At 37.7% G+C, this 27,507-nt stretch overlaps 1 protein-coding gene across 1 annotated transcript in view; it reads right to left on the bottom strand.

Annotated features, from left to right (window-relative positions):
• Positions 1–27,507, bottom strand: part of PTPRC (protein tyrosine phosphatase receptor type C) — a 57,381-nt gene that overhangs the window by 6,506 nt on the left and 23,368 nt on the right. The window contains exons 2-20 of the mRNA XM_066555737.1: positions 17,755–17,787; positions 14,900–14,932; positions 14,431–14,655; positions 13,743–13,877; positions 12,764–12,907; positions 11,994–12,128; positions 11,298–11,456; positions 9,321–9,517; positions 7,564–7,624; positions 6,793–6,901; positions 5,911–5,942; positions 4,649–4,764; positions 4,027–4,117; positions 3,856–3,932; positions 3,591–3,627; positions 3,090–3,187; positions 2,088–2,213; positions 508–665; positions 10–145 (exon numbers count right to left, since the gene is read on the bottom strand). Of these exons, the coding sequence (XP_066411834.1) occupies positions 10–145; positions 508–665; positions 2,088–2,213; positions 3,090–3,187; positions 3,591–3,627; positions 3,856–3,932; positions 4,027–4,117; positions 4,649–4,764; positions 5,911–5,942; positions 6,793–6,901; positions 7,564–7,624; positions 9,321–9,517; positions 11,298–11,456; positions 11,994–12,128; positions 12,764–12,907; positions 13,743–13,877; positions 14,431–14,655; positions 14,900–14,932; positions 17,755–17,787 (2,102 nt within the window). The remainder of the gene's footprint in view (positions 1–9; positions 146–507; positions 666–2,087; positions 2,214–3,089; positions 3,188–3,590; positions 3,628–3,855; positions 3,933–4,026; positions 4,118–4,648; positions 4,765–5,910; positions 5,943–6,792; positions 6,902–7,563; positions 7,625–9,320; positions 9,518–11,297; positions 11,457–11,993; positions 12,129–12,763; positions 12,908–13,742; positions 13,878–14,430; positions 14,656–14,899; positions 14,933–17,754; positions 17,788–27,507) is intronic.

A 27,507-nucleotide genomic window follows, 5' to 3' on the forward strand; every position in this document is an offset into this window, starting at 1 on the left:
GGGACATACCTCTACTTGGACCATGAGGCATCGCTGCCGACGCAGTTTCACGATGTATCCATAAACATCCACTCTGCCCTCTGTGTCCAGCCCCTCCAGCATGGCATCAATCCCAATGTACGTCCCCGTGCGCCCAACGCCGGCACTGCCGTGCACAGAGGGACTTGGTTACCCACAGGCAATGCCATTGATTGGCAAAATAAACAATCATGAGGCTGCATTTTTACTATCTTTTAGTGAAAGCAAGTCCAACATGGCCAAATATGGTGCTTATAGCCAGAGCAGCCCAACACTGATCTGGCTGTTTTTCAATTCAGGTTTTATCAACCTGAATTTCTTTCATATCCTTTAAAAACAGGCCTTGTGTATCTTTTGCTGCCTCATTTTCAAGTGTTTAAGTCACAAAATCTGGGATCAGACAAAGACTTTTGCCAGATCTCTGTTCTGAATAGCTTCATTTCAGTCATTTAACATTACCAGATTTTTAAAAGAATAATGTATATTTACCTGCAATGAACCACGATCGGACCACTAAAAAAGTTGCTGAGGGCATTAACTCTGCGTCGGAGTTTGAGAAGGAGATGTGGATCCTCAGGAACCCCATGGTCTGGCCAGCTTGTGAATTGGATATGAGTGACATCTCTTCCAGCTGTCCTTTCTCTTCCCTAGAAAAAGTGAAGTATGGTTTTTTATATATATCAATCTATATATACATTAGTATATGTATACAGAAGTATACATAAACCTAAGTGACTAGATTAAAGCCCAAAGCACATGAGTCTTGAGTGGACTTTGGTATGTTGCTTCTAGACTAAAAGAGAGGACATAAATTTTGATAAGCATGATTATAAAACTAAATTAGAAAAACCCCTCAATGACATTCCTTTACTCGCCAAGATTTTATCTGCCTGTACAGGCATTTTTCCATTAATTAACCTCAAAATTCTTACTCATAGTTGAGTTATCCAGTTGTGGCTATTCATACAGTTGTTTGCCATTGTTTCAGTAATAATACATCACTCTTCTACCAACTGCAGAAGTCTCCACTTTCTTGCCATGGACCACTCTTCAATTCCACAACCAATATCCATTTTACCTTTACTTTGTTGATATGATGTCAGCTGAACAAAGAACAGATAGTTCTAAAAATATCAGCCCTCAACCTGCTGCACTCATTTCTAATGTCACATTCCTTAAGGGACAGAGCAATGTCTTTATAAATAGGTAATTTTTAACATCCTGATCTGCTCACTGACCACACAAAGTTACAGCTTTCTTTTAATCTGACCACTTCCAAGTAATTTTTAATGCAATATGAGACAGCAGAATAGGAATTTCCAGCTGTAATCATGAATCAAGATGGGTGCATTCTGTTGCTTTGCTGAAGATCTGCCAGCAGATTTACTCTTTGAAGCTGAATGCTTTTAGCTATGATTTAGGCTCCATTTATTATCATTGAAATTTTTTGCAAAGGGCCTGAGCTGAGCATTTAGCCTTTGATGGCAAATTTTGTTCTCAATTACACATAGGGCAACTAATGTGACTTCAGATGTGTGAAAGAGAGCAATTAACCAGCCTTAATGACTTTACACATTTCTAAATGGTGATTTTAAAACACTTATATTTATAAACACACTTGAGATTACCAGAATTTGTGATTGTCCCACTGTACAATTATCAGAAGGGTAAATAATGGTTACCAATGAGTTGCACTGATTTTAGTTGCAGAGGGTTATGCTGAGATACACACAAAACAGCAAATTTTTTGTGTTAGAGAACAAACTAAATATACAAATACACTGCAGTGTATATATTAATTTTTTACCTCTTAGCAGCATATTAATAGTACAATCCTAAATGTAGGTTCCAGAGGATTAAGGAAAAATACCTTTTGAAGTTGGGAAATATATATCTAACTCATATTTCTTGCAAAAAATTACACCTACATCTAAGTTTTCCTTTAAGCTATGTGATGCTTAGGAAAGACAGCAGAGCATCTTCCATTGAGAGCTGACTCTTCTCTCTTAAAATACAGACTCCAAATTGACTCCAGTTCCAGTCAGTCTCACACTTTTGACTCAACTTACATTTGTGATGTGCAGTTTCTGAATGACATAGTCTGGACATGTTTTACTTTCATAGATCTTCACAATGATGTCCCCATACGTTGCAGTCCCGTTCTCCATTGATGGCCAGTACTGGGCACATTTGTTCTGTGAAGAGATGAAGTTAAGTAAGTGATGTGGTGATGTGGCAGAGAACTGAGAGCTAGAAAAAGGCCTAATTTAAAATACATGGCAATTCAGTATAGCTTTTCCAACTTTTCAATTCCAAATATCCAACAATTCAGGTCTCTGACCTAACATTTACAGCCATAGAATTTAACTTCAGATGTATAGTGGAGAAAAAAAAAATCCTGTACATTAGTTGAAACAATGAAGAGTGACTGCTACTGTCGCCCTATGGCTGGAGAAATGTTTGCAGCTACTTCCATGCCTTTTTTTCAGTCTTCTATGAGGGCTGCTGCTCCTGCCTGCCTATAACATCAGCTTGGGTGTGCTGCAGATCTGCAGGCTGTCAACATCTTTAACTGCAGCTAAAACAGCAGTTCCCCTTTTCCCTGCTGTACCTGGAATAAGGAAAAAAGCAGGCCAGAAGCACCCAGCCTTCCACTTAAAAAAAGGCAACAGAGGGAAAATATTCTTTCTAGGATCTTCTGAGGGCATTGCCAGGTTATCAGAATAGGCAGGAGAAAAATAGAAACCATACCTTTTCTGACAGACCTATGAGGAGCTACAGTTCTACCTTGAGCCCTTTTCTGGATTAATTAGCTGCAATTTGGAAGCTCACCCTCTGCTACATACTGCTGTGACTAAAGTGATATTTTCTGGTAAGACTGGTAATTCATAAGGCAACACTGTTTTGGCATGCTTTCCAACACAGGTTCTGCCACAATGAGAGAACAGCACAGAATGAAAAAAAAAGTACTTAAGAAGAGTATGTAATTCAGCACAGCACAGCAATCCACTCTGTTTTCAGGAAAAAGAAGGAGGGAAAGACAAAAGGAGGGAAGGACAGATATTTCTCACCCTCTTTCCTTCCTCACAGCGAGTCACCATGACAATAACGGTTGCCTTCTGTTCCCAGATCATTCTCCAGAAATCATCTGTGGTTTCATCCTTGGGGCCTAGAAGGAGATAATTTAAGGGGCTTTTTCAGAGTGCAGTCCCATGGAAAAACATCTGCATGTTTAGCCAGGCAATCTGAAGAGCTAACCAGAGATCATACAAATAACAGTCACACACTTGATTTCATTATGGCTTCTGCCATTAGGCTACAGCATTTAAAAACTCTCATCTGTATCTTTAGTGCATAGCCATGAATCTGAAAACTTCTGGTGTAAAATTATATAACATGAGAAATCTGTCTTTGAACTACAATTTATTAATTGTCACAAAATTCCCTAAGCAGAAACTCATTGACTAGTTTATCATATTACATTTCAAAATGTCAGATCTTCATTTTTCCTTTAAGATTACTAGTAGGATTTTCCTACTCTAAAAAAATGGGTGAGTAAGATTATAAATTACCTTGTGCAGCAATATATTTTCTTGGTTCTTTGAAGCCCTGTGAAAAGTACATTGTTATTAACTTTTAGAAAGAAAGCATGAACAATCTAAAAGGTTTGCAACTTTAAAAATAAATTCAATATGCAACAATTCAATAATATCAAATACATTACAAAGGTGAAAACAACCCCAATGGAAATCCTCCAAGGTACTGATACTTCAAATGCACAGCCTACAGGATTTCTTCCATATTGTCTAAGACTTTTTTAAAGTAAAAGTCACTCACATCAATATAACTTGCATTGATATAGTCTGATCCTGGATCTCCGGGCATCTCTGAGAGCTCAACACGGTTATGGTCATCTGTTTAAATAATTTAAACCAAAACAATTGCATTATCTCAAGGCAGTGACAAATCAAACATATAATCCATGTTAAAATTATTACAAATACTCACATGGAAGAATATCAATGTAACGGTTTTTGTTCTGATTATGGGTCTTTTTGGCCTCCTTTATAGAAAATTTACTGAAGACTCTTGGAATACTCTGTAAAATACAAAATTTATTTTATTAGTTAAGTCTAGATTAAAAATTGTCAAATGAATATGGAAATAATTTGGAATTACTGAATCTGGAAGGTAACATTATACTTCATAAGATATTACTTCATATATTTCTTATATCTAAAGTTTAAAAAATTCTTCTCCTTAATATAGTTGGTATATATCTCCACAATTACATATTATTTCTATCCCCATGGTTATGCAGTAAGACAATTTTTAAAAAATGTATTAAAAGATACTTTAGGATGAGAGGTACTTATTCTGCATACTTTATACTTTTGCTGAAGAACACCTTCAGGAAAAAAAGAGTATTTTCATATTACAATGAGGAGAAATTGGTAGAAAAATTAACTGAGGACTATTTGACCTTCACGTAGACTATTTGACCGTTCTAGATTATTTCTTTATTTCTTTCTAACTAGTACAAATACATGTACTTCAAACATGCTCCTGGATGGAATGCTTCCGACCGTCTGGATAAAAACCTGTGATATACTTTGAGTGAAGGACAAACCTGAAATTCTTCCAAGAAGAGCCTTCCTTCATCTGCAATCTTCCTCTTGTATGTGTCCAGCAATAGCTCTGAGGGTATTGGCTCTATGTTGAGAAGTTGCTTGTCATCATCTTTAACTGTGTAAATAAGTCAAATGTTTATTGTTACTGATGTTGAAAATGTACATCACACTTCAGTAAACATAATTTTAAAACTGCCAGATAAATTAACAAAAGAACTAAACTCTTTCTTTTAACTTGGTGTATTTATTTTTATAAAATGGGTGTTGCCTGAGCCAGCTGTGAGCAAACAGGCTGTAGAGTAAGAGAACTTTTCCAGCTCTGCTGCCTGACTGGAGACACCTCCGGAGGCCACATGCAAGGACAGCACATCAATACTTTTGCACAAAGTGGTGACTGCCATATTCAGGGCACAGCAACTGCCTCAACAGCCACAACAGTTCCACAGCCTTGCCTTCTGCCTCAGTTCTGCTCAGTCACTGTCTGTGATTAAAATAGAACAACATCTATCACCTAACTTTCCACATTTTCCCCAATTTGTGTTCTGAGTTGCAATAATCTTCAAAATCATCTTGAATGAAAAAATAACAATTGACAAATTTTAGCACCTCTTACTAGACATATATTAATTTTTAATTTACATTGAAAAGTTGTGTCTAAGCAAATGGATTTGAATTTCAACAAAGTCCTACTTCCCATTTAATGTAGTTAGTTTCTGCAAATTTTAGTGTTCTAAATTATTTTTTTTGGTGAAGCTTTCTGGTATTGACTGATCCTGTCCTTCACAGGCTTTGAAATCTTGTGCAAAAAGGTGCACAAAATTTTCAGTCTTTGGAATTTGAAAGTCTTCAAAATTTTTCAGTAAAAAATAACTAGCTAACATTCAGTCTCTTGTTTTGGAAAAAGGTGCACAGAAAAGGGAAATTATGTTTTAAACTAGATTTTATTCTTTACTTATTCTCACTGTTAAACATATCACAAACATTGTCTGGGATAACTAGCTGGGTTTTTAACTGACTAATAAATAAGAATTTTTCAAACACTGATGAACTTTCAGTTCACTCGAGTATAAATACTTCTTTTATGTATTTACTGAAGTATTTTTGTCCTCCATATAAGGTGTTATCATTTTGATATCTGTAATCTGTGTATGCAACCTAGAATGCAAATAACCCAAAATCAGTAGCAAGATCTGAGACTAATTTTATTTGCATTTGCTAAATGGAAATAAATATGAATTGCTAAATTTCTAAAGATACTCACCTGCAACAAGGTTCACGCCTTCCGAAGAATTGCTGTAAGAAGCAAAAGCACCTGTAAATGCTTTGACTAGTTAGATATATATAATAATAAGTTAATAAAATCAGCAAAACTAGAGTGCTGTCTGTGAAACAAGAGTTCTACCCTTGGGATTATGCAGAGGTGCTTGGGATCCTTCTCCTCCTGCCCTCCTGCCCCAAGGCAGAGAAACAAGGTGGCCACATCAAAAACCTGTAGTGCCTGCATGATTTTGCCTATCTCATCTACAACAATCATGTGTTTAATCTCTTCACTGAAGTGACTGCTCACACCATCTTCTCTTCTCTTGCTAGTGACAGAGAACTAACTCATACATAAAATAGAGCAAGTTGAAATGCTAAGTAGCCACAGGCATCAGGGAATGCAATGGCCATCCTTCTATTGCCATCCTCTGTACTACAGAGCTGCTGAGCCATCGAGAGGGCACTGTAATAACAACAACTCCCTGAGATATTGTTTAGGGTGAACAAGTTTTTAAAAGAGTTCCAAGAAAGTGTGGATTATTTTTATTACTTTTGATTTAAATCATGAAGGAAATGTTTTCCAGATATTTCTGATTTTTTTTCACAAAGCTAGGGACAAGTCATTTTGTTCTGTGACTCAAACACAGGTAGAGCAGTGAGATTTTATATCTATTTCATTATATTTGTTTTGTTTGACAAACACCAAAAAATTAGTTTCTTTTAAAATTATTTAAAGGTAACAGGGTATCTTTTCCCAGGATTAATGAAGCATCAAATTTGTAACACTTGGTCACTACCCACTGTGAAATCTTGTGGAAAAACCAAAAGCCACACCCATGCCCCTTCCATTTATGTATGAGAAGGAGACAAACATGATGCTTACCTAAGCTTTTTTTGATGAAGATCATAGATTTTGTACAGAACCAGCAGTAAAGCAATTACAGTCACAATGATCAAGAACACCAAGAATATAATCAAGGCTCTAGAATTATCTACCAACAGAAAAAAATACATTTATTATTTTAAAATTACTTTAAAAAAAAGAAACCTGTATGCTCCCTAGAACCAGTGCTCTTCAATTTTTGATTTGGCGTCCTTTTTGAGAAAAAAACTAAACAGGTTTGAGTTTGCTATGCCAAAGTAGAGGAGGGAATTTTAGGCTTTCATTAAGAAAACTTTTCTTTATATTCTTCATGTCCACCTGTCAAAATGCTACAACTCACTGGTTCAGCATTACTGTGCTTGTCTCCTGCTCTGTGTGACCTGTACAGTGCAGCTCTCAGCTGTTCCTGATCTGGGAACTGGGAACCTCTGCCAAGTCACAGACGTTCAGCTCCTGAAATGCAGGATCCGAACACAGGAAAATAATCCAAAAGTGAATCATGTCAGTCAGAGAAATTATTTTCTAGTTGCATTTGAATATTTCCTGAAGAAACCGCAGCTGTGTAATAATTCTGAGTTATGATTAATGACTTGTGAACATGATCGGCTACATTAATACTGAATGGGGATATTTTTCAAATGCAGATAAAATATTAACTATAAAACAGGAAGTCTGGATTTTTAATTAGGAGCAATTTAACTGAATTTACAATTTACATTATTTACATTATGCTAAAATCAAAAGGGAAAAATGCTGTACATATTTACTTACATCTGGTTTTTATACTCCCCACTACTTCTGACCCATTGTTTCTTCCATTAAAGACGAAGATCTGCATGCAGTGGGTGACAGTAATAGAGATGTTCAGATATGACAAGTAAAAATTTCTGCATACAATTCTTAAAAATCAAATTACAATAGATTTTTCAAATTCATCCATCTATTGACAACATCATTGACAGCAGTGTCTGCTGTCAATCTCTGTATGGACATTTATGGTGCAGCTCAGGTTTCTACCCAAGTTATAGCAAGATCTGGATTCAAAAATATGGAGATGACAGGAAAAAGAATTTAGAAAAATAGGAAACACACTTAACAAAATAAAAATCAGATGCATCTCAAAGTAAAATCAATTTTATCTTTTATTAAGCCTCTTAAATCTGAAAAATAACTGTGCAATATAGAAAAACCTCATTTGCTGCAATAGTAAATATACAAATAGTCCACTGAATTTGATGGTTTTAGTACAAATTTAAGTATGGGTAGGTAATTAATAGAAATTTAATTACATAGGGTGCTTTCTTGCATCTTTAACTTTTGGGTACTCTAAATGGTATTAAAACACAACTTTCAACTGTGTTTGTTTTGTCATATAGTTAATATTTATTTGATCTTTTATATTTCCTTAATGGAAATTCCTGTAAATCTAAAAGACAGCTTGCAGTCAAATATTTCACACTGGTTTTTTTTTCCTTGTGAGTTTTCTATAACTTGATCAGAGCCCTTTCATTACCAGCTAAGCCCATAAGGCTTTGTCCAGTTTTTGGGAAAGAATTAAGCAAAATATCTGCAAAGCAAAAGCCAGGATTTAGAGGTGCAGAAGCAAATCCCTTCTGTAAAGAAAACTGCTCACTGAAAGTGGTGGACAAAAACCCTTAAACGGCACAGTGGTCCTGTGCTACTGGGACAATGCAAGGATCTTTTGCTCCTACAGAACCACATCTTTATTTTTCAAATATAAAGCTCTCTGAGCAGCATCTGTTGGGAAAATCCTGACAAAATGTTGACACGAAACTGAGATTACTCAAGTTCCCTGATACTGCATTTGTGCAGGTTAAGTCAGAGAAGGAGGAAAAGACTGTGGGGACTGAAGTGAAACTGCTTCCTACAAGGAATAAACTGGTTACTTTCTTGCCTAAACTTTACTGAGAGGAGCTATCAGGATATAAGCAATATTCCTACTGGCCTTAATAAGGGAATCACACAAGGCAACCTCAAAAGGGTGAAATGCCAGACAGAAGAGGAAATTTCAGGAAAGTGAAGGTGTAAACAGAGGAGGCTATATTTTGTATGGACACAAGGACTGGCTTGTAAGAGGCTGATGTAATGGCATGCAAAAGGATCTGAACTGCTTTATACTAATTAGGCCCTGAAGAACCAAAAATCTTCATCCATTAAATGGAATATGTTTTAAAAACTAAAATGTCAGTCATACTCAAGAAACTGTTTTAATCTTATGGAAACCCCAAACTTCACCTGAGCCAAGTACAAACAGTCTATTCTGCTTGAATTTTTCTTGCTGTTAGAACCCATGTGGAATAGCACACCAGGGATTGCTTGATAGGTTAGGCACATATGCATTTTAGTTCCAAAATAATAATTACTTTTTTTACACCTGAGGCCTATAGATTAAAAATTGACTTCTCTGTCACCAAATTTGCCTTTTTCTCCTGAAGTCAAGCATAATATACTTAAAGAGTGAAAATGCAGCAATATTTTATATATTTTAATACAATAAGCTAACTTACCTTAAATGTATACTTTGTCAGGTAAAAGAGATTTTCTCTTTTAAATTCACATTTGCTTTCCCTTTCAGGTTTTTCATCATTCTCCCAAATGAATATAAATTCTGCATATGGTCCAAACACACTTTGGTTTTTGCATGTAATATGGACAGCATTATCAGCTGTCAATGTTGTTTTAATGTGATTCACTTTTTCTGGTACTGTAGACAAAAAAAAGGGTTACTTGCTCTATTCTCATCATTTCAAACTCAACATTTCAAGCTGTATGTGCACATGTCTGTTTCCTGTCTTCTCTCAATAACTTCATATATTTTCTTCCTTAAAAATTTCAGTCCCAATTTAATAAGTAACAAGATAAATAATCGACTTTGACTTAATCATGAGCTTATCTAAGCTGAAAAAGATGTGAAGTGGAACTGAAATGCTCTACTGACAGACTGCAAAAATAGTATGATGGCAACTCTCTCTTACATCTGACATCACTTTCTCATTTGAGGAACATGGGGCAACAGACAAGACAGGAAAAAAAAAGAGCTCTCCATGTGAATATTTGTTTCAAAACTATTTTAAATTAAATTTCTCCCAGAAGCACTAGTGTATTCTAATATTTAGAACAGTGTCCTTACACTTAAGTCTGGTTTAAAGCCACAAGAACTTTTTAATGACACAGAATCTGTTAAATCTAATCTGTGGTTTCAAACTCTAGTTTCATCTGTTGCAACAAATGTTGCAGGTTTCAGACTGAGGGGCACAGCCAAGAGACCTTTCACTATGAGCTGGTAAAACCTTTCAGAAAGTAAATGAGGCAGCCTTTGTAAGGCAGCCTCATTTCAGTAGCCACATTTCAGTAGCCATATCACAGTAGCCACATTTCAGTAGAACACCACCATGGAAATTTTCTACAAAATCATGTCAATTTGCAAAACAGCATATTGAGAAAAAATAAAACCAAAAAACTGCAGCTGATTTTTTCTTCATGTGAAGAGCTAAGACTTGTAAGGCTCTAAAAGCAGATCAAATATCCCAGGTGAGGAGTGGCAGGATATTTGACTTGTCTGAGTGTGAGGTTACATCATAGCTCATCATTTTTATCCATAGGGCAGATCTGTTAAGATTCCTATTCCACATGCTGCTGAGAGAGCTGTGACAAGGAGAAAGTGAACATTTCTGGAGGCAATGTCTTTGTTGAAGATGAAAACATCTTTCATAAAATGTAGGGGTTTTCCTGCTTCCAAGGACTGGTGTTACACTGTTACATTCTTCAGTTCAAGAAGCCATAAAATTCTTCCACATCCTGCCTGACTTGTTATTAACTGTTGTTGCAGTTGAGAAGGTCTAATCAATACCATTAATTCATGATGCAACTCATTATTTTCGCAAAAAATAAGGGAAATGAGGTTGTTTGCACATCCATAAACTTATATTGAAGACTTTAATCTTCACCTGAGTTATTAAAATTAGTGGAATGCAGAAAGTGGGGGCTTCAAAAGATAATATGCTCAAGCTAGATTTTTGTAGAGAAAAGAACCACAGTCATGCTCATATTAGGGCTGCCTAAAAATTAAAGCCATATTTAAATTTGTATTACAGTGAAGTCTCAGATCAACCTGTTTATATTTATCAGTAAATTAATTTATCAGCTTTTTTATTATCTTTTTGTTTAATTCAATTTTTTTTCTTTATATTGGGATATAATGCTTCCTAAAGACTTCACAAGAATTTCAAATAATGAAATCTTCTTTTTAAAATTATATATATATAAGAAAAATAATCATATGAAGTGCATAATTAAAAATAGATCAACTAAGTAATTTTAAAAGGGACACTAATTATATGAATGTCAGTACAATTATTTTAATTTTAATCCATTTCTTGGCTAATAGTAATACTATGTATAAAATACAATGAACTACACAAGGAAAGTACAAATTCTTTATGTTAGTATCAGCCTAGGTCATATCAGTTAGCAAGCAGATTTACCTCCTTCATCTGTTGTGAAGTCACGGCTTTCGCTGCTACCTTCAAGACGGTTTTTGTGTTTGTTCACTGTAAATGGAGTCACTGATACAGAAGCTGTGGTATAAGGTTCAAATCCATCGAAAGAATAGTGAGTTGTGTTGATTGTTATGTTATGAAAGACTGAAAAATGAAATTAATGAAATTAATTAAATCTGTGTTAGAAGCACAGGAACTCTTATACTTTATCAGAGCTACCTGAAACCACTGTCATGTGTACTTCTATTTTAATTACCTTATTCTGGTTGCTTTGCTTTGCTTACCAATGCTAAGTGAAGGCTCAGGAAGAAGAGGAAATACATAAATACATAGAGAGTAATTACATATAAAGATTCATTGAAATGTAAGATGGCCTAGACCAGCATAACTGGAAGGAGTGGCCATTTAGCAGAAGACAATCCCCTGGCTATAACTATCTAAACTTGTTTATGCCTAACTGCCATGCATTTGTGCCAACTGAAGGGTAACAGGGTCATGTCCTGACATGGTAAACTGATTAATCTCAACTGAAAATTCAACTGGAACAACCTTAAATGAAGGAAATTTTAACATTTGTCTAGAATAAATTGCAGTGTAAAGAGAGTCCAATAGGACTTGACCAGTGCATTATGCCTGGTGCTCTGTAATTATGTACATGCAATGAATTATTTAATTACTTACCTTTGCCTTCCACCAAGAAATTCACCGTGTAGCCATCTATGGGACCATTGGAAGTGTCCCTAGGTGCTGTCCAATTAACTGTTACACCTGTCATATTTCTGTGTACTACTTGAAGGTTTTGTGGTGCTTCTGGAACTGTTGTGAAAGGAAAATAACAATAATTTGCAAAGAATGAAAATAAAAGTATTCCTCTTTTGACCTATTTTGATTAATTAGATTAAATTTCATCTGACACTATAGCAAGATACCAACAACATGTAATTTTTTTTGTACTCTATTTCAAGAAAGTATACATAAATATAAACTGAGTATATGTAAAAGCATCATATTACAGTAATTTCATACATTTAATTAATTTAGGACAAGGTGAATACAGCAACATCACATTTTACTAAAATTGTCCAATGTCTTCAAATCAAGAATTTAAGACTTGTCTCAGACTAGGTCTGCACTTTTTTTGTATGTGCATCTTCATTCAAAATTCCATAGAGTTAACCATGTTTTCAGTCTCCAAACAACAACAAAAAATAATCACAGTCTCTGACAGAAGGAAAGAAAGGCTCAGGCTGGAAGACAGAGGGGATGACTGCAATGAAAGAACAACCACTAGGGCAAGAGACCAGGAAGGAGGAGCTAAAGGAGAGGCTGAGGGTGGCTGAGAATGCTGCTCAAAGTGTATCTTTAACCCCAGGAAATCCAGACAATAGGTTTCATAGTAGGAGTTCCCAGAAATATGTGGAATGTAAACCAAAAGTAAGCATTACACTTACCACCATAGTCTGTACATATGTTGAAGTTTTGGTTGGCAACATTGTTTTCATAGAAATTTACGGATCCAATGCAGTCATACAGACGGTTTGGTGATAATTTTTTCAGCACTTCACAAGTTTGATTTTTATCTCTAGACTTTGAATCTAGAGACACAAGAAGAGCTTTATCAATATTTTTCACAGCTCCTAAAGTATGTGGCACCATTCTAACTAAGATTTTCCCTACCGTATTTATTTGATATAATTTGTAATAAACTATCATGATATTACAAACAGAAAAATGTACAACCTGATCCAATGACTAGATTTTAGGTTCTTACATACTAATTTAGTTTGCATAGACCTTCACTTTTCATCAGTAAAGGTCAAAATTTGACTTTCTAAGAAAACAGCTTTCCTACAGAAATCCAAACATGTCAAGGGGAGTCTGGCAGAACCCTGGAATGGCTTCCTAGCTCTTCAGCTCCCTGAAGCAGGAAATCTCCAGCCCCAGACATTCATCACCCATTTTTCTGGGACACATGAGGCCATTCAGCATCCATATCTGGCCTGTCACACGAGGTGCCTCTGAGCCAGCATGTCCTCAGGCTGGCTGACTCCAAGAGCAGAGAGCCTGGCCTCACAGCATCCAGGAGCCTGCAAAGACAGAGGCCAAGGCAGCCTGCAAGGGGTCAGCTCACAGCACGAGCACAGACTGCAGTATTTCCAAACTGCTCAGCACCCTTTCAGAAAATCAAACAGGACCTCAAAATCTCCAGAATTTGTGCAACTTTTGAAACTGGTAAACTCAGCAAAAGAGATCTCTGGGTTTGAACTTTCCCAGATCTACACTTGTGGGGATGGAAGTCCTCCAACTGGCAATCCCGGGAATTCTGAGCTACCTTTTCCTCAGACTGGCACAATTAATTTAAATCTGCCAGTCTTTCACCAAAAGACAACACCAACAATGCTTTTAAAAATAAATAAATAAATAACCCACTTTCAGAATGCATTGGTAAGGAAGTTGATGTTCCATTGCAGGTGACAGTCATGTTAGCACAGGCAAGTGAGCTGCTCCAACATAACAAGGCAGATGTGTTGGTTGGGTCCTTGACTTTAAGAAATTCCCTGGTGACTGAAATGGAAGAATATTATACATCATTGTGACATTGGCTGTACTGAGTCTTTTAATAACAGTTCATTTATGTTTTTTGACTTGTTCTGCAATATGAAGATACAATCAGCAGAGAATAATATACAAAGAATTTAATAAGAAATGGAAAGCAAAAATTTAAAAAGCCTTCATGAGATAAAGACACACAGGTATTCAAATAATAAATTAATGTTTTAGTACAGACATTCAGCATAAACACCAGCTTTGAAGTGGTGGCTGGTCTTGCTATTGTTTACCACAATGCATATGGCCAATGCAGTTAAAGTTTCCTTTTTTCTTTAGAATGAAAAAACTACTGTTTGTTTTCATTGTTCTTTAAGCAAATACTGCAAAGTTTTAATATACAACTTCAGAATAGCTTGCAAACCATGGACAAAATATGAAAAATTTCTGTCTGATTCTCTGAAGAGCAACAAGAATAGACAAAGAAACCTAGGGAAGCTGAATTACTGCATGTAAAAATAAATTTTTAAAAAAAGAAGAAAAGAAACTACTAAAAGCCTTGTACTCCTACCTTTTGGAACAAGAAAAGAAGAAGTACCATCTGAACACCTGCCGTTTTTAACTTGGACAGTGTAATTCCAGCATTTCGGGAGCTCTACTGAACGGTCGCTGGAACTCACAGTTCTGTCTCCGTCACGCCCCAGAATAATGTATTCTGTGTCATTTGTGTCAATTTTCAGGAAAACTTCAGCCATGTTAGAGTCGTTCTTAGAGTCTTTTATGTCTTCAATAATAGCTAAAAGAAAAGCTACTGTAAATGGAGGTGAAAAGACCAGAATTGTTAAATAACTTTAATCTTACTTCTTCCAGAACTCAAAGACATTTTATAAAATAACTAATTAACTAATTACCAGTTTTATATGCTAATTGATCAGTTCGTTTTTTTTTTTCTTTTGCTGCTTTATCAGCTTTTTCTGTATTTAAGTTTACTATTTGGTCACATTTCAAGACTGAAGGAGAATAAGGGGTATGGTTCTTACCACAAGTTGCTTCAGGTATCACTGTGGTAGGTTCTATAAAAAAAGAAAACAATATGAAGGTCTGTCTTAACAGATTGGGTATTTTTTCCACAAAGCATTGGAGAAGGGTGACCAGTACTGCCCCAAACTCTTTTCTCAATATATTCAACACAAGTAAATGTATTTAGCACTCTTCTCGCATTAGAAATAGGGAAGAAAACATCAGCTATACATAACATCATTCTTTAACTAGTTATTTTAGCCATCATCTGTCTTTCACAATTTGCCAATGACATCAATGAACTAGAAATCAAACTGGTTATTAGTAACATTTCTGAGTACAAAATTACACAAGAATATTCCAAAATCACACACTCTCATAGCAGTATGACAAACGACAGCAGTTTTCCAGGATGCCCATAGATTTACTCATATATGCTGTGAAATGGGTAACTGAGTTGTATAAAATGTCACCAAAGAAACAAAATTTACCTGCTTTTTGCACTGGCATCTTACCTTTGGAAAGAGATTTATACAACAGTACAGGTTGTTTAGTGACTACTTTTACACCGGGATACCCAAAAGAAATTTTTACTTTTTAATTTTCTGTAGAGAAGCGTGAGCAAAGGACTTCATCCTGAAAACACTTACTTAATATATCCCGAGGTAAAGGTGTCACTAAAACACACCAATATCTAATTTTTTCACAGAAGGCAGGCCCTAGATTTCCTGCCTCCATGCTGGGAGTCACCAGCTGGATGGTGGCAAACAGAGGGACCACTGGAGAGGCACCAAGACTGTAAGGGGCAGAACAGCCACAAGTAAAAGCTAAGTTCAGTTTGTCAAAGAGCAGACGACAGCCTACAGCTACTCGAAGGATAGTTCAAGATGGAAAGTGTCCAGCTCCTGGGTGTATTTTGCACAAGCACATACATATATTTTGCTGACCTGACTAATTCCTTACAGCCCAATGGCAACTAAAATCACTGTAAATGCTTGAACTACTAGATCCCAAAAAATATTACTGCTGTGTGAAACCAAAGGGAAGACACTGGAAGACAGAGAGGCACAGAGATCTCAGATGTATTCACACTTTTTTGCGGCTTGGGCAAATTTCTGTGAATAACAAGAAAAGTACTGACACAATAATTGACAGATTTACCCTCCTGCTATATGCCACTGTGTGGAAATAATTTCTATTTTGCATTTGCTTGACAAGTAACAAATCTGGTATCTTTAATATTACTCCTAAACAGTAAGGTTCCTAAAAACATCCTTAAGTTTAATGCAGTTGTATGTCTAATTTGTATTCTTAGGTTAAAAACATTCCAAATGAATTGCCTCATTTAAATCCATTTTCTGTGCCTGATGTATCAGAACTGTGGTAACTGTGTGCAAGTTTGTCACCTATTGTGTAAGTGGAGCTGGGAGTGGGGCTGATCCCAGTGCCTGCTGGCAAGTTGACTGATGAGGTGGTGCTGTGCAAGGATGTTGAATTGTAATCATCTGTAAGAAAATAAACAACATATCAGCATTAAAAAGTGAAATTCATTCTTCCATATGGCTTTGTCATCAGAAATGTCTTACACTACAGCACTTCTCTGTTTTTGTTTTGTTTCTTAGGGGATTTTTGTAATTTAGAGAAGGCTGCTGAAAGAAAAGTGATGTTAATATATTAAATTTAAAAAAGAGTATTTAAATAGAAAGCAAATTTTTAGGAGTATACCACTTACAAATTAATTTTGCTATGTACAATGACTTTTTTTTTGGTCAACAGTTAGTCATAATTCCAGATGAAGTCAAAATAAAAATAATATTTCAATCTATGAACTGGGAAAAACTAGAACATTTTGCTATATTCTTGCAATAAAACACAATTATGATGAGTGCTTGTGCTCTTTCACAAACAGCAACTCTAGGGTAGTGCCCGTTTGCTGGGGCATGTACCTTGCTCGCTCACTGTAATTCTTACTATACTTCATTATTTATCTCCCTGTTTATAAACCACTGACCGGTCTCTATAATCTCTTTTAGGCTCATTCCTACTGCTCTTGCTTTGGGGGCAGCCTTGTTGGCAGCAGCTGGCATTTTGGTTCTACTGTGGTGACTGCAAGACCTGGCCCTCCAATACCAGATCCCGCACGTAGTCCTGGCATTGCCGCCATGCCAAAGCACAGACACCCTTTCCGTTGGATGAAAATGAGCTGGAAAAGGCTACCCTGGTGGTGAATGACTTCGTTTTCCCCTAGAGTTTTGAGAGCAGAGCGTGGCTGCTAAGGGGAGAGAGCAAACCTGCAGGAGCATCCCCGAAGGCAGAGGGAGTGCGTGCGGTGGGGGCAGCGGAGCCGCTGCTGCGTGCCGGGCTGCTCGGGGCCGTGCCGGGCGGGGAGGAGTGCGTGCTGTGTGCGAGGCTGGCACCTGCGGTGAGAGGGACAGCAGGGTCGGTCATGCTCCATCCGGTGTGCCCGCCCGAGGGACAGAGGGACAGAGCTGCCCACACCACCAGGGTGCAGTGCTGCAGCACTCCCTTACTGAGACACTGGGAATTTTTAACAGAACAAACGCACATCAAACATTCGAAGTCCAGGGGATTCAGCAGGTGTCAGATGAACAACCAGTGAGTGTATTCTTTTTTGGTTATAATTGCGTCTTTCATGCTAAATGCTGTGTTTTAAAATATACCTAAATACATTACTCAAAACCAGACATGTCAGATATTCCTGCCTATTAAGACAGCATATTTCATTTTGTTGGATGAATGAAAAGGCATTATACACTCTGTGAGGTAATAGTGTGTGAGAAAATGAAAGAAGAATTTGTCAAGTAAGAAAAAACCAAAAAATCAATGCAATTCTGCCATGTAAATTGTTTCTTACCAGTACCAGGTGTGGTCATTGCTGTCTCCTCCCCTGAAAAAGAGAGAGAAAAAGTGTAACTTAAACTTTCAAGGAGTTTGCCAAGAAAAATAAAGACACATTCTTTCCTCCCAAATATCAGCTAAGCTTTCCCCAGGAAACTACACATTCTTAAGTTATATTTAGTGGATATAGCAACAACCAGATGCCCAAAAAAATCAAGTATACAGTCACAGAATCACAGAATGGTCGGGTTAGAGAGAATCTTAAAGATCACCTAGTTCAAACACCCCTGCCATGGGCTAAGATGCCATCCAGCAGATCAGGCTGCTCAGGGCCCCATCTGACAAACTTCCAGCCACCTGTTTGTCTCTTCCTTCTTCCTTCTTTTGCTCTTTTTCTACCAGATCTTTCCTACTATGTTTGTTTCTTGGAATTTATTTATCTCTTTCTTGTGGCACATGTTTTTCAGATAGAACTTCTCTGTTTATCATTTCTCTGTTACTTCAGCTTCACTTCACGACACTTCACAACTGCTGTAACTTTACTCTTTTGCAAATAAACTCCTTCAACCCTTAAAGCAAAAAGCCAGGTTTATGTGAGAAACTGCCATACTTGTGAGGGATACATAAGTATCCCGTTCATGTATCAGCATCAGAGCCATGTCCCTCATCTCTGACACAGAAGATCAACATAAGCAGATGCCCTGGGACTCCAGAGATTTTCTCCTTATTGACCTGACAAACAGCAGCAGTGTTGGCTGCTCAGTGGCCACCATGGATTCTCCACCTCATATGGACAGTTCAGAATGTTGACAACAGACGTTAAAAACACACAACCAGTGATGGCAGTGTCACCTGCAGGGAGTGAGAATTACTTGGTGTTTAGAACTGTCATGAAGTGTGTCTAAGCCATGGTATGAATATGAATGTACACAAAAGCTAAAGTCTTGCAAATACTTTTCTAGTCAGCAACTGAATTTGTTGCGCAACTGTACATTATGCAAAATCTCTTACTACAACTGACAATTTGGGAAAAGCCAGTAGCCTGATACATTACAGAAAAAGTATCAACAGAAGTCAAATGAAGTCAGGCAAAAACCAGTAATGCAGCATTTATTTCTTTACAGAAGTGGGGAAGGGTGTTGCCTAAAATCTGGTCCATGAGATGAGGATATGGGTCCATGAGGTTTGCCTGAAATCATACGAAACTGTCAAAATAACATTGCTCTTAATTGGAAGAATGTAAGCTCTAAAATGTAGCAAACTGAAAACAGATTGAATAACATGGGTGTAGAAGCCACTATATTAACAGTTCTAGTATATTAATTCATTTATGTCTATATACCTTCATTGAAACACAGACCATGCATTCTTTCCAAAGCTACACAATCTTAGCAAGTGAAGCTTCCTAACCTGAGAGAGGTTACAGATAAGAAACAAAAATATAACTCATCTTTTGAACTTGCAATGTACCTTCAGCATCTGAAACCTCCTGTCTGCAACATTTCTTTACAGCAACTGCATGATCTATAACTATATGTGTTAAATTGCCAAAGAACCCTGTAAAAACTAACATTCATATCCATTTGTATTTGCCATAAGCAATAAATTTTCAATGTATTTTCATGGTTTTCAATTCAGTGTTTGAAAGCTGGCAGTTAGTCATTCTAAATTCCATAATGTGATTTTCTTTTTTCAAAAGGCTTATTAGCTGAGGAATCAATTATTCCCCCTCCTTTTCCAAATCTTACTTTGGTTGAGCACATCAAATAAACCTGCAGCCAAATATTAACTTTCCATGAGCATCATCACAGATTAACTTTTACTTAGAAACTTTTCCTAGAACAGAATAAAAGAAGTTGCAGAAAAATCAAACTCTAAATTAAACTCTGCCCAGATTAGTGAAACATTCAGAAATACTTTTCAAGCTACTTACTGATCTCTGATGCAAACATAATAGAGACAAAATTATACACATCAAGATTGTCTCTTCCAAGCTAAGTGAGATAATAAAAGATCAGGGGGATCATAAGCTTGTCAGTGTTGTGTTGCCTCATTCACCTCCTCAAGCTTCCTGTGAAAATCATTTTCCCCATCCTCCCCCTTGTAAAGTTAGAATAATGCTAATAGCTTAAATAGAGTGTGAGGTTTATTGCTCAATCCCAGTGAGAGAAGCTAAACATTACACATAATCATAGAACTCCAGGTTACAAGAGACCTCAAGAGATCACCTGGTACCATTGCCTTGCTCAGAGGAGTGTCTTAAAACAGAATGGGAAATAATAGTATGAGATTGCCCTTTTTTCCTGCCTATAACTAAGCACTATCACTTTAACAGAACTTCATGGCAGTTTTATGCCCTTCTAAGTATTTCAAGGGTCTCCTGCTCTCCTATGATTCTATTTCCTGATATGCTTTATTATAGCAATGGAAGAAGTTGCAGTTGAAAAAAATTCAATAGGTGGCACCAGAACACTAAAAAATCCTCTCAAAAAGAAAAGCAAATGCATTTCCCCGTGAAACCTTTCTGAGAGCTACTGGGTAAAATGAAGGAAAATCAAGAAGAATCTCAACACTCCAGACTCTGTTACTCTGAGATTAATAGGTATATTGCTACTATTAATTTTCAAAAAAATGTCCCAGCACTAACAAATGCCTGAGCTAACCTCAGGCTAACCAAGTTAACCTCAAAGACAAAACTGTCTGCTCTTGTTTATATTCTAAAACATAACTCTAGAAACTTGAAAGCTGAAATCCAAAAATATATTTTAAATGCAATGAGGATGTCCAATCCCCCAAACACATGCTGTGCAGTATGAAAGCTTGATGATTGCCAAGCTAAGCAAGTTGGTCTGAGTTTAAATGGGAGCTACCCCAAAACTTTTCTCAGAGCCTAAACTGCATCCAACCATAAGACATTCTCAAGATGATATGTGTATGATAACAAGGATAACATCAGATAACCCATATGGAAGAATTAGAGCATAGAAAAAGTTCCTACAACTGTAGTAAGTTTTTTAAGCTTCCCTCTCCCTTCTCTTGATTTGGCCGTCAGTTGGTTCCTGCTGACATACCTAAAAGATTTCAAATGATTCATCAGTAATGTTTGAGCAGATTTGGCCTTAATCACATGTCCTGGAAAAAGGTATAACCAGCAGCTCATCTCACAGGCAGATGGGAGCCTGGCTAATCGCTTTCATTATCCTTCCTACCAGTCGGTGGAGAGAATGCAGCGGTGCTTCAAAGAAAGGTTTGAGATGGCAACAAAATACACCTAAAACAAATGAGTTCATCACTCTTTCTCCTGAAAGCCGAAAGATGTACTGGCCCTGTGAGTGAAATATGGGAGTACTGTGTTATGAAGTACTTTTGATGTTCAACAAGAGCAAATGGAAAAATCCTGAAAGAATCCAGGCCACTAAAAAAAAAGAAGCCAACCTCTCAAACCCCTAGGACAGTAGGCTCTCTGGGTCACATCTGGAGGTACAGGAGCTGCTGCATCACCTCTGCAGTACTGACTCTGCACTCACTGCAGTGCTGTGGTTACACCTGTATAAGTCCAGTTGTATAACATTAAGAAAATGTTTTCACTTGGCAGAACCAAGCAACTCAACAGAAGACAACTGGGACCTACAATATGTTAAAAGATAAAAATGTGTTTCAAGGAAGTCCAGGGTGTGATCTTCTTGAGCAGCAGGAAGAGCCAGCACACATTTCCTGTGTGCTATTAATAACACAAACTCCAGCTGATAAGATGGAGATCCTGTTGAATCAGCATTAAGAACCCAAAAATGCTATCATGTTTATAGGGGCAGAAATCCATTAGCTGATGACATGGAACATGTCTTTTAATTCCATTCTGCTGCTTAATTTGCACAGTGAGTAAAATGGACCTGGTTTTGTATTTCCTGCTGGACTGGCCAGGAGGCTACACCTGCACGGCAGCAGCTCAAGCTGTCTGCTCTGAGCACAGGATTGCTGCTGGACTGCATTCCTCCACACACACAGCACAGAGTAATGTGGGAAGGAGGATGCTCTTCTGCTAATAGTGCATTTGGTGTTTTATCTAGCCTGGTGCCATACCAGCTGGCTCTTCACATCCAGCTGTACTCCTCATGTCTTTGCCAGAGCTGGGAGGGGGCAGAGGAAGTAATCCTTCCTCTCAGCCTCGTGTCTGTAAAGCAGTTGGCAGCCGCGTTTTGCAGCCAGGAAAAAATGCTTACTGATTCTGCAGAGCTGCTGCCCTTTTCCCAGGATCTCTCCAGCCTTTAGTATATTGAATAGACCCCAGCAACGCCCACCAGGCAGCATTTTATACCAAGCAACCGATGTAAGTCCAGATTCTGCCTTCCCTCTTTTCACAGCTGAACGGCACTGCTTCAGCAGGGTCAGGGCTCTTCACATCTGCACAGAAAGCAACAGGATGTGGTCTACTTGTTCAGATGGAGTAAAGCTCTTTGAGGGGGTCTCCTAGCAAACAGCACAGACATTGCAGCTCCCCTGCCAGCCAACACTAAATTGCAAAAAAAAGAACAGTTCCTGGTGGGAGGTGAAGGGTGAGTAAGGCAAGGAGCCTCACAAAATGCTGCCAGCCGCCCTTTGATTTATTTTTAAACTTCAAGTGGGATAGGATGTAATTCACACCTGCTTTAAAGCTCCCTTGTGCTGCCAGAACCAGCTAACGAGACCTTAAAGTAAATGAGCATCAGGCCAGAGATGTTACTGTTATTTTTGCTGAAAACACAAAACAGAGGGATCCATTGCTACTTTATAAACAAATCTGGGCAGACCTCAGAATAAACTAAAAACACTTAAACATCTGAGTAATTCTATACCACAGAGGACCCCTCAAATTTTATAAGTGGAATCACATGTGCTGAATTGTTTTCATAACCAGAGACTACAGAATTACACTTTATTCTTTATCTCTAATTCTGGAGAAGAAAAAACTAACAATATTCCCAGTTTCTAGATGAACTGCTGCTTTTTGAAAATCGAGTAAAAGAATTCTATATAGAGTTCATATTAAAAATATGTGAATTTTTTCATGCTCTGAGTCAAAAAATAAACTACTCATTTGAGTTTACAGTATAGAATTTTCTCAGAAGACAGAGACATTTCTGAGGGTACTAAAATAAAAATATATTCTTGTGATCATTGAAGATGAAGCCATCGAATCACTTCTAAGTTATTCATTGTCTAATTGATAAAAGTCTTCATAGCCCTATAGCAATCATAGAAGTTAGAACTAAATAAACATTATAATTTCTTTTCCACAGGCAATATTTATAATATTTATTTTCACCAGAAATTAGGGATAAAATGTTGAAACTGTAAATTTTAATTTAACAGAAATTCTAAAATGTTCCAATTAAGAAATTCCAATTGTTTGCTTTTGATATCTGGATTTTATGTCCATTCTGACTTTTCAAAACGATAATTAAAATAGTTTCCATCTGATTTCTCAAAATATTTCTTTTTGAACAAGTTCATTAATAATTGTCTCCCATAGCAACTCCTTCACAAAGTGCATCACTGCCCAAGAGCCTGATCCTGGCACTCTTTCCTTCCCCTTTAACCTTTGGTTAAGGCATTATCTGAGAGTCAAAGGCCTTTTTGTTCCCAAGCACCTGCCAGTGCTGAGGGCTGACTTGCAGTGGGAGGGCGTGGTCTGCCTGCAGAGCCCAGCTCAGGAGCGAGTGCTGCTCTAACTACAGCCAGTGATAGGATGTGGTGCTAGGCTTTCAGTGAAAATTGACCTCTGAAATTAATGCTTGTTCTAGATCCCTCTCCTTGCTGTCCACCTCCCAAAACTGGAGTTATTCCTATCCTCCTCAAGTTCAGAGTCAACTGTGAGCATTAATCAGCATTTACAGGTATGGAGAAGGCGAAAAATTCAAATTAGCCAGCAATCAATTACAAGGGGAACAACCAGAAGAAAGGGAGGGAATTAAGAATTCACAACTGACTGACAGAAGAAGGAACAGAATGTTATAATACATGTTGAATATTTCTGACCATTTTAAAAAAAGTATTTTTCTAGTTCTGATTATGCAAAATAAATATAGGAGTATAATTTTTCCAAAGGAAAACAAAAACACAGAGCAAAAGAGAAATTTCCCTGAAGAAACATTAATTTAATGGAAGTAATAATTGTTACCAATGATATGTAGAATTTCTCAAAACTTTAAACCTGAAGTAGAACAAAAACCAAAAGCAGCAAATCAAATGCTTTTTGCCAACACAGTTCCTGCAAACCTGAAATAAATACCCAGGACTATTGTGTGTTTAGCAGTCAGAAGGAGGGGTTTTCTATCACTTGCACCATACTTTAAATGACATTTGCAGCCTTCACAGGATGGCTTTGCAGTAAACCACTCATACAGCTACAGCTAACGACGCCTTTGCTGCCCTGTGGTTTCTCTCATGCTGTTTACTTCTGCCTTTCTTCTACAGAACCCTGCTCAAAAGGAAGAGGGTGCAGCATACAGTGGTTTTGAGCTTAAGTGCTTCCAAATGCAAACGGAGTTACCATAGCACCCACATGCCCAAGCAATCAGACTTATCTTAGTGCTAAACCACTTCTCTAGTGCAGTCATGACACGTCCCTATTAAACTCCTTTTCATCATATTTGCATTTGTAATTATTTTCAGTTGTACAGGTTCATTAATATGATACAGTGAGGGGTGGCAATCTTTGGGATGAATCTTCCAAACTGCTTTGCAGGGAGTCCTTGTCACCATTGTGAATTGTCTGCAAGAGAGGAGAATATCAAACCCTGATGTAACAGTTCCTTCAGCTGGGTACTCTCCACAGTGATTAAGAAACACCTTTACATGAGGAATGAAAGACTGGCTGTGATATTTGTTTGGCAATTTTGTGCAACATGCAAAAAAATCTGTTTTATATTTGCTTTGCCCTTTATATATTTTCAGTATTTGTGCACAGAAAGTCTTGAGCCAGATCCATGTTGTTCCCATGCTAAACTTCTCTGCTCCCCAGGGCCAGTCCCTCTAACTTTAGTCATGACTTTTCCAGCCCTACTGGATCCTTCCTTGATCTTCCTTTCCCCCATCTACCTTGAACAGAAACACTCACTCCATATTGCTCTGCTTAATGGCACTTACACCTATTTTATCATCCTCTCAATTTGTACTCCCACGGTTTTTGCAATTGCTGACTCTATTGGTCACAGGAAGCTGTGGAGAACAGCAGAAGACAGCTCAGTTCTCAAGAGTTTTGATCAGAAAAAGAGGCTACAGCTGAGCAGCCTGACTGACTGACTTGATGAAGAGTGTGAGGCAGGGGCAAACTTAATTTCAGTCCCTTCATTGGACCATGGCTTATTTAAATATCTGACTCGCTTCTCTGCTTCTCAGAGACAGATATCTTTGAGTTTCTTCAAGATTAAAGCATTATCTGGTTTTGTACATCTTCCTGATCGATTATAATGTTTATGTAATTTTGCCAGCAATAGAAAATGGGTCTTTTGCTCTAAAAAACAAAATCAACTTGGAAATACTTCTCTAAACTGTCTTTAATTAGCTCAAATTCAAACCATAAACAGTTTAGTACCATTTGAAGAGGAGGGGAGGCTGCAAGTAATTGATGTTGAAGGTCTAGTTTAACCTAAGTCTTTCTGTGAGTCTGGGATTCTAAGCTCAGCATTTTAGCCACTGATAACATAAAGCCTGTTGAAATCAGAAATACCTTCTGTTTCTCAGAGTTCTATTAGCATGAAATCCTTGGATCAACAGCTCTGTACTTACTGGGAGCATTATGCCAGTGAGGACTCTAATCAGCGATTTTCAAAAAGATTCAGCTTTTTAAAAAGAACATTTTTTTCAAGAACTGACATCTGCCTGTGAGTTATTCCTTTTCATAATAATATTTGTCTCTGATCCACTGCTATGTTAAATACCCTACCAAACCACTTGTTTGATTGTTATGCACTGCAGATTTTTTACTGATATATATAAATGTACTACAGGAGCTCCATGGTTTCACCTTGGCCAAGGGCTGAGGGCAGGGTAAGCAGTGGTGGCACACAGACTCAAGACAGCAGAACCAGAGTGTGACAAATGACAGAGCAACAGCCCACCAGAGAGCAACACTGAATAACTGCTGCAAAGGTGTAGCAGACTGACAGCACCTGAGTGTCATGCTCCTTAGCTGCAGCAGCTGGGGACAGAAATAATCCAGAGCCCCCAAGGCTGCAGTCACAGAGCTCCTCTGGCCTAGTGACACAGGTGAATGTACAGCTGCAGCTGCACCGTTCCCAGAGCTTTTCCCTTCAACAAGATAATTCAGTACTGCTGCAAAAATCACACTTTTCAGTCAGTCCTGTGAAAACAACATTTCTGATACTTCTTGGAGATGACAACTGGCTCAAAGGAGTGCTGCAGTGAGTGATACAGTGATGTTTGGTGCTTCTGAAACAACCCTATTACAGAGTCAAATGCTGGGGCTAGGGGATTCAGCTGGTGTCTTGGATGAGAACGGGTCCCGTGGTTCAAGTGGGCATATTGGAGTCAGAGTGAAGATCTGAGAGAGAATCTGCCTTTATCTAATCACAGAATTAAACATTACATTTTAATTGAAATATCTGATGATTGTGCAGTTCAGGCCTAAAGAAAACTAGTTCCTCTATTCCACAGCAGAGAATGCATGAGCCATTGCTCAGTACCTCCAGTCACTGGAGGGTTTTATTGTGCTTAGTTACTCTGCCTGCACAGCCTCAGCCTTTGAAAGATTCACAAATCAGAATAAAGATGTGGCACAAAAATTTCCTTTTCCAGTGATCTGTCATTTGTATTTCTGTGACTTCTTGCTCCAAGCTTAACAGGACCCTCAGCAGTCTCTGTGCTCCATGAGGTGAAGTCCCAGCCTCACATCTCCAAGCAGCAATGCTCTAAACTATCCTGCTAGTCTCAGTCATCTCCTATGACCCAGATTTCTTCCAGCATGAAGAGATCCTAACCAGCACTGGCTGATAGACAACTAGCTTCTGTTTCTTGAAAGGATAGAGAGTACAGAGGGAAAAAAAATCATGCAGCTCAGTGGAGAACCGTTCCCATACCAACTCTGCCTGCTGGGCAGCTTCCTCGCCCTCCCGGGGCTGCCAGCTGCAGCCAGCAAACTCTCTTTGTTTCAAGGGACACTGATTTTACTTGGCTACTATCTTCACTTTTTCTTTTTCCTCCAGACATTCAGGCCAAAATTTATCAGAATTGAATATCCTTCATCAAACATGCTACTGAATAACATTTTTATTGTTCATAAAATACTCTGACAGCCAGGATTCACTGACCAACAGCTAAATCAACTGCATTCTTGTTAGGGTGCAATTTAAAACACAGTAATCTATACACACAAAATGTTGATAGGAACCATCATGTAAGGGTCAGATCCTACCAGCATTATTCATGCAAAAATCATTTGAAAAGTAAATCATTCAGTGATTCATATCATTATCTTCCAGAACACTGCCTGTTAAAATTTATTGTTCATTTTTTAATTATTTCCCTGGAGCTGTTTAAGAAAAGGCTGGATATGGTACTTAATTCCATGGTCCAGCTGACAAGGTGATGCTACATCATAGGTTAGACTCGATCTCAAAGGTCTTGTCCAACCTAGTTAACTCTGGGATTCTGTGAAAAGCAGAAGTTACACTATTTAAATTAATCAAAATGTCCTATATTTGATGTGTGACTTGAAATCCATCTTGTCCTCAGCTAGTGAAAAAAAATTGGAACTGTGACCAAGTCCTAC

Source organism: Molothrus aeneus, chromosome 9 (genome assembly GCF_037042795.1).
Source record: "Molothrus aeneus isolate 106 chromosome 9, BPBGC_Maene_1.0, whole genome shotgun sequence".
Classification (NCBI taxonomy): domain Eukaryota; kingdom Metazoa; phylum Chordata; class Aves; order Passeriformes; family Icteridae; genus Molothrus; species Molothrus aeneus.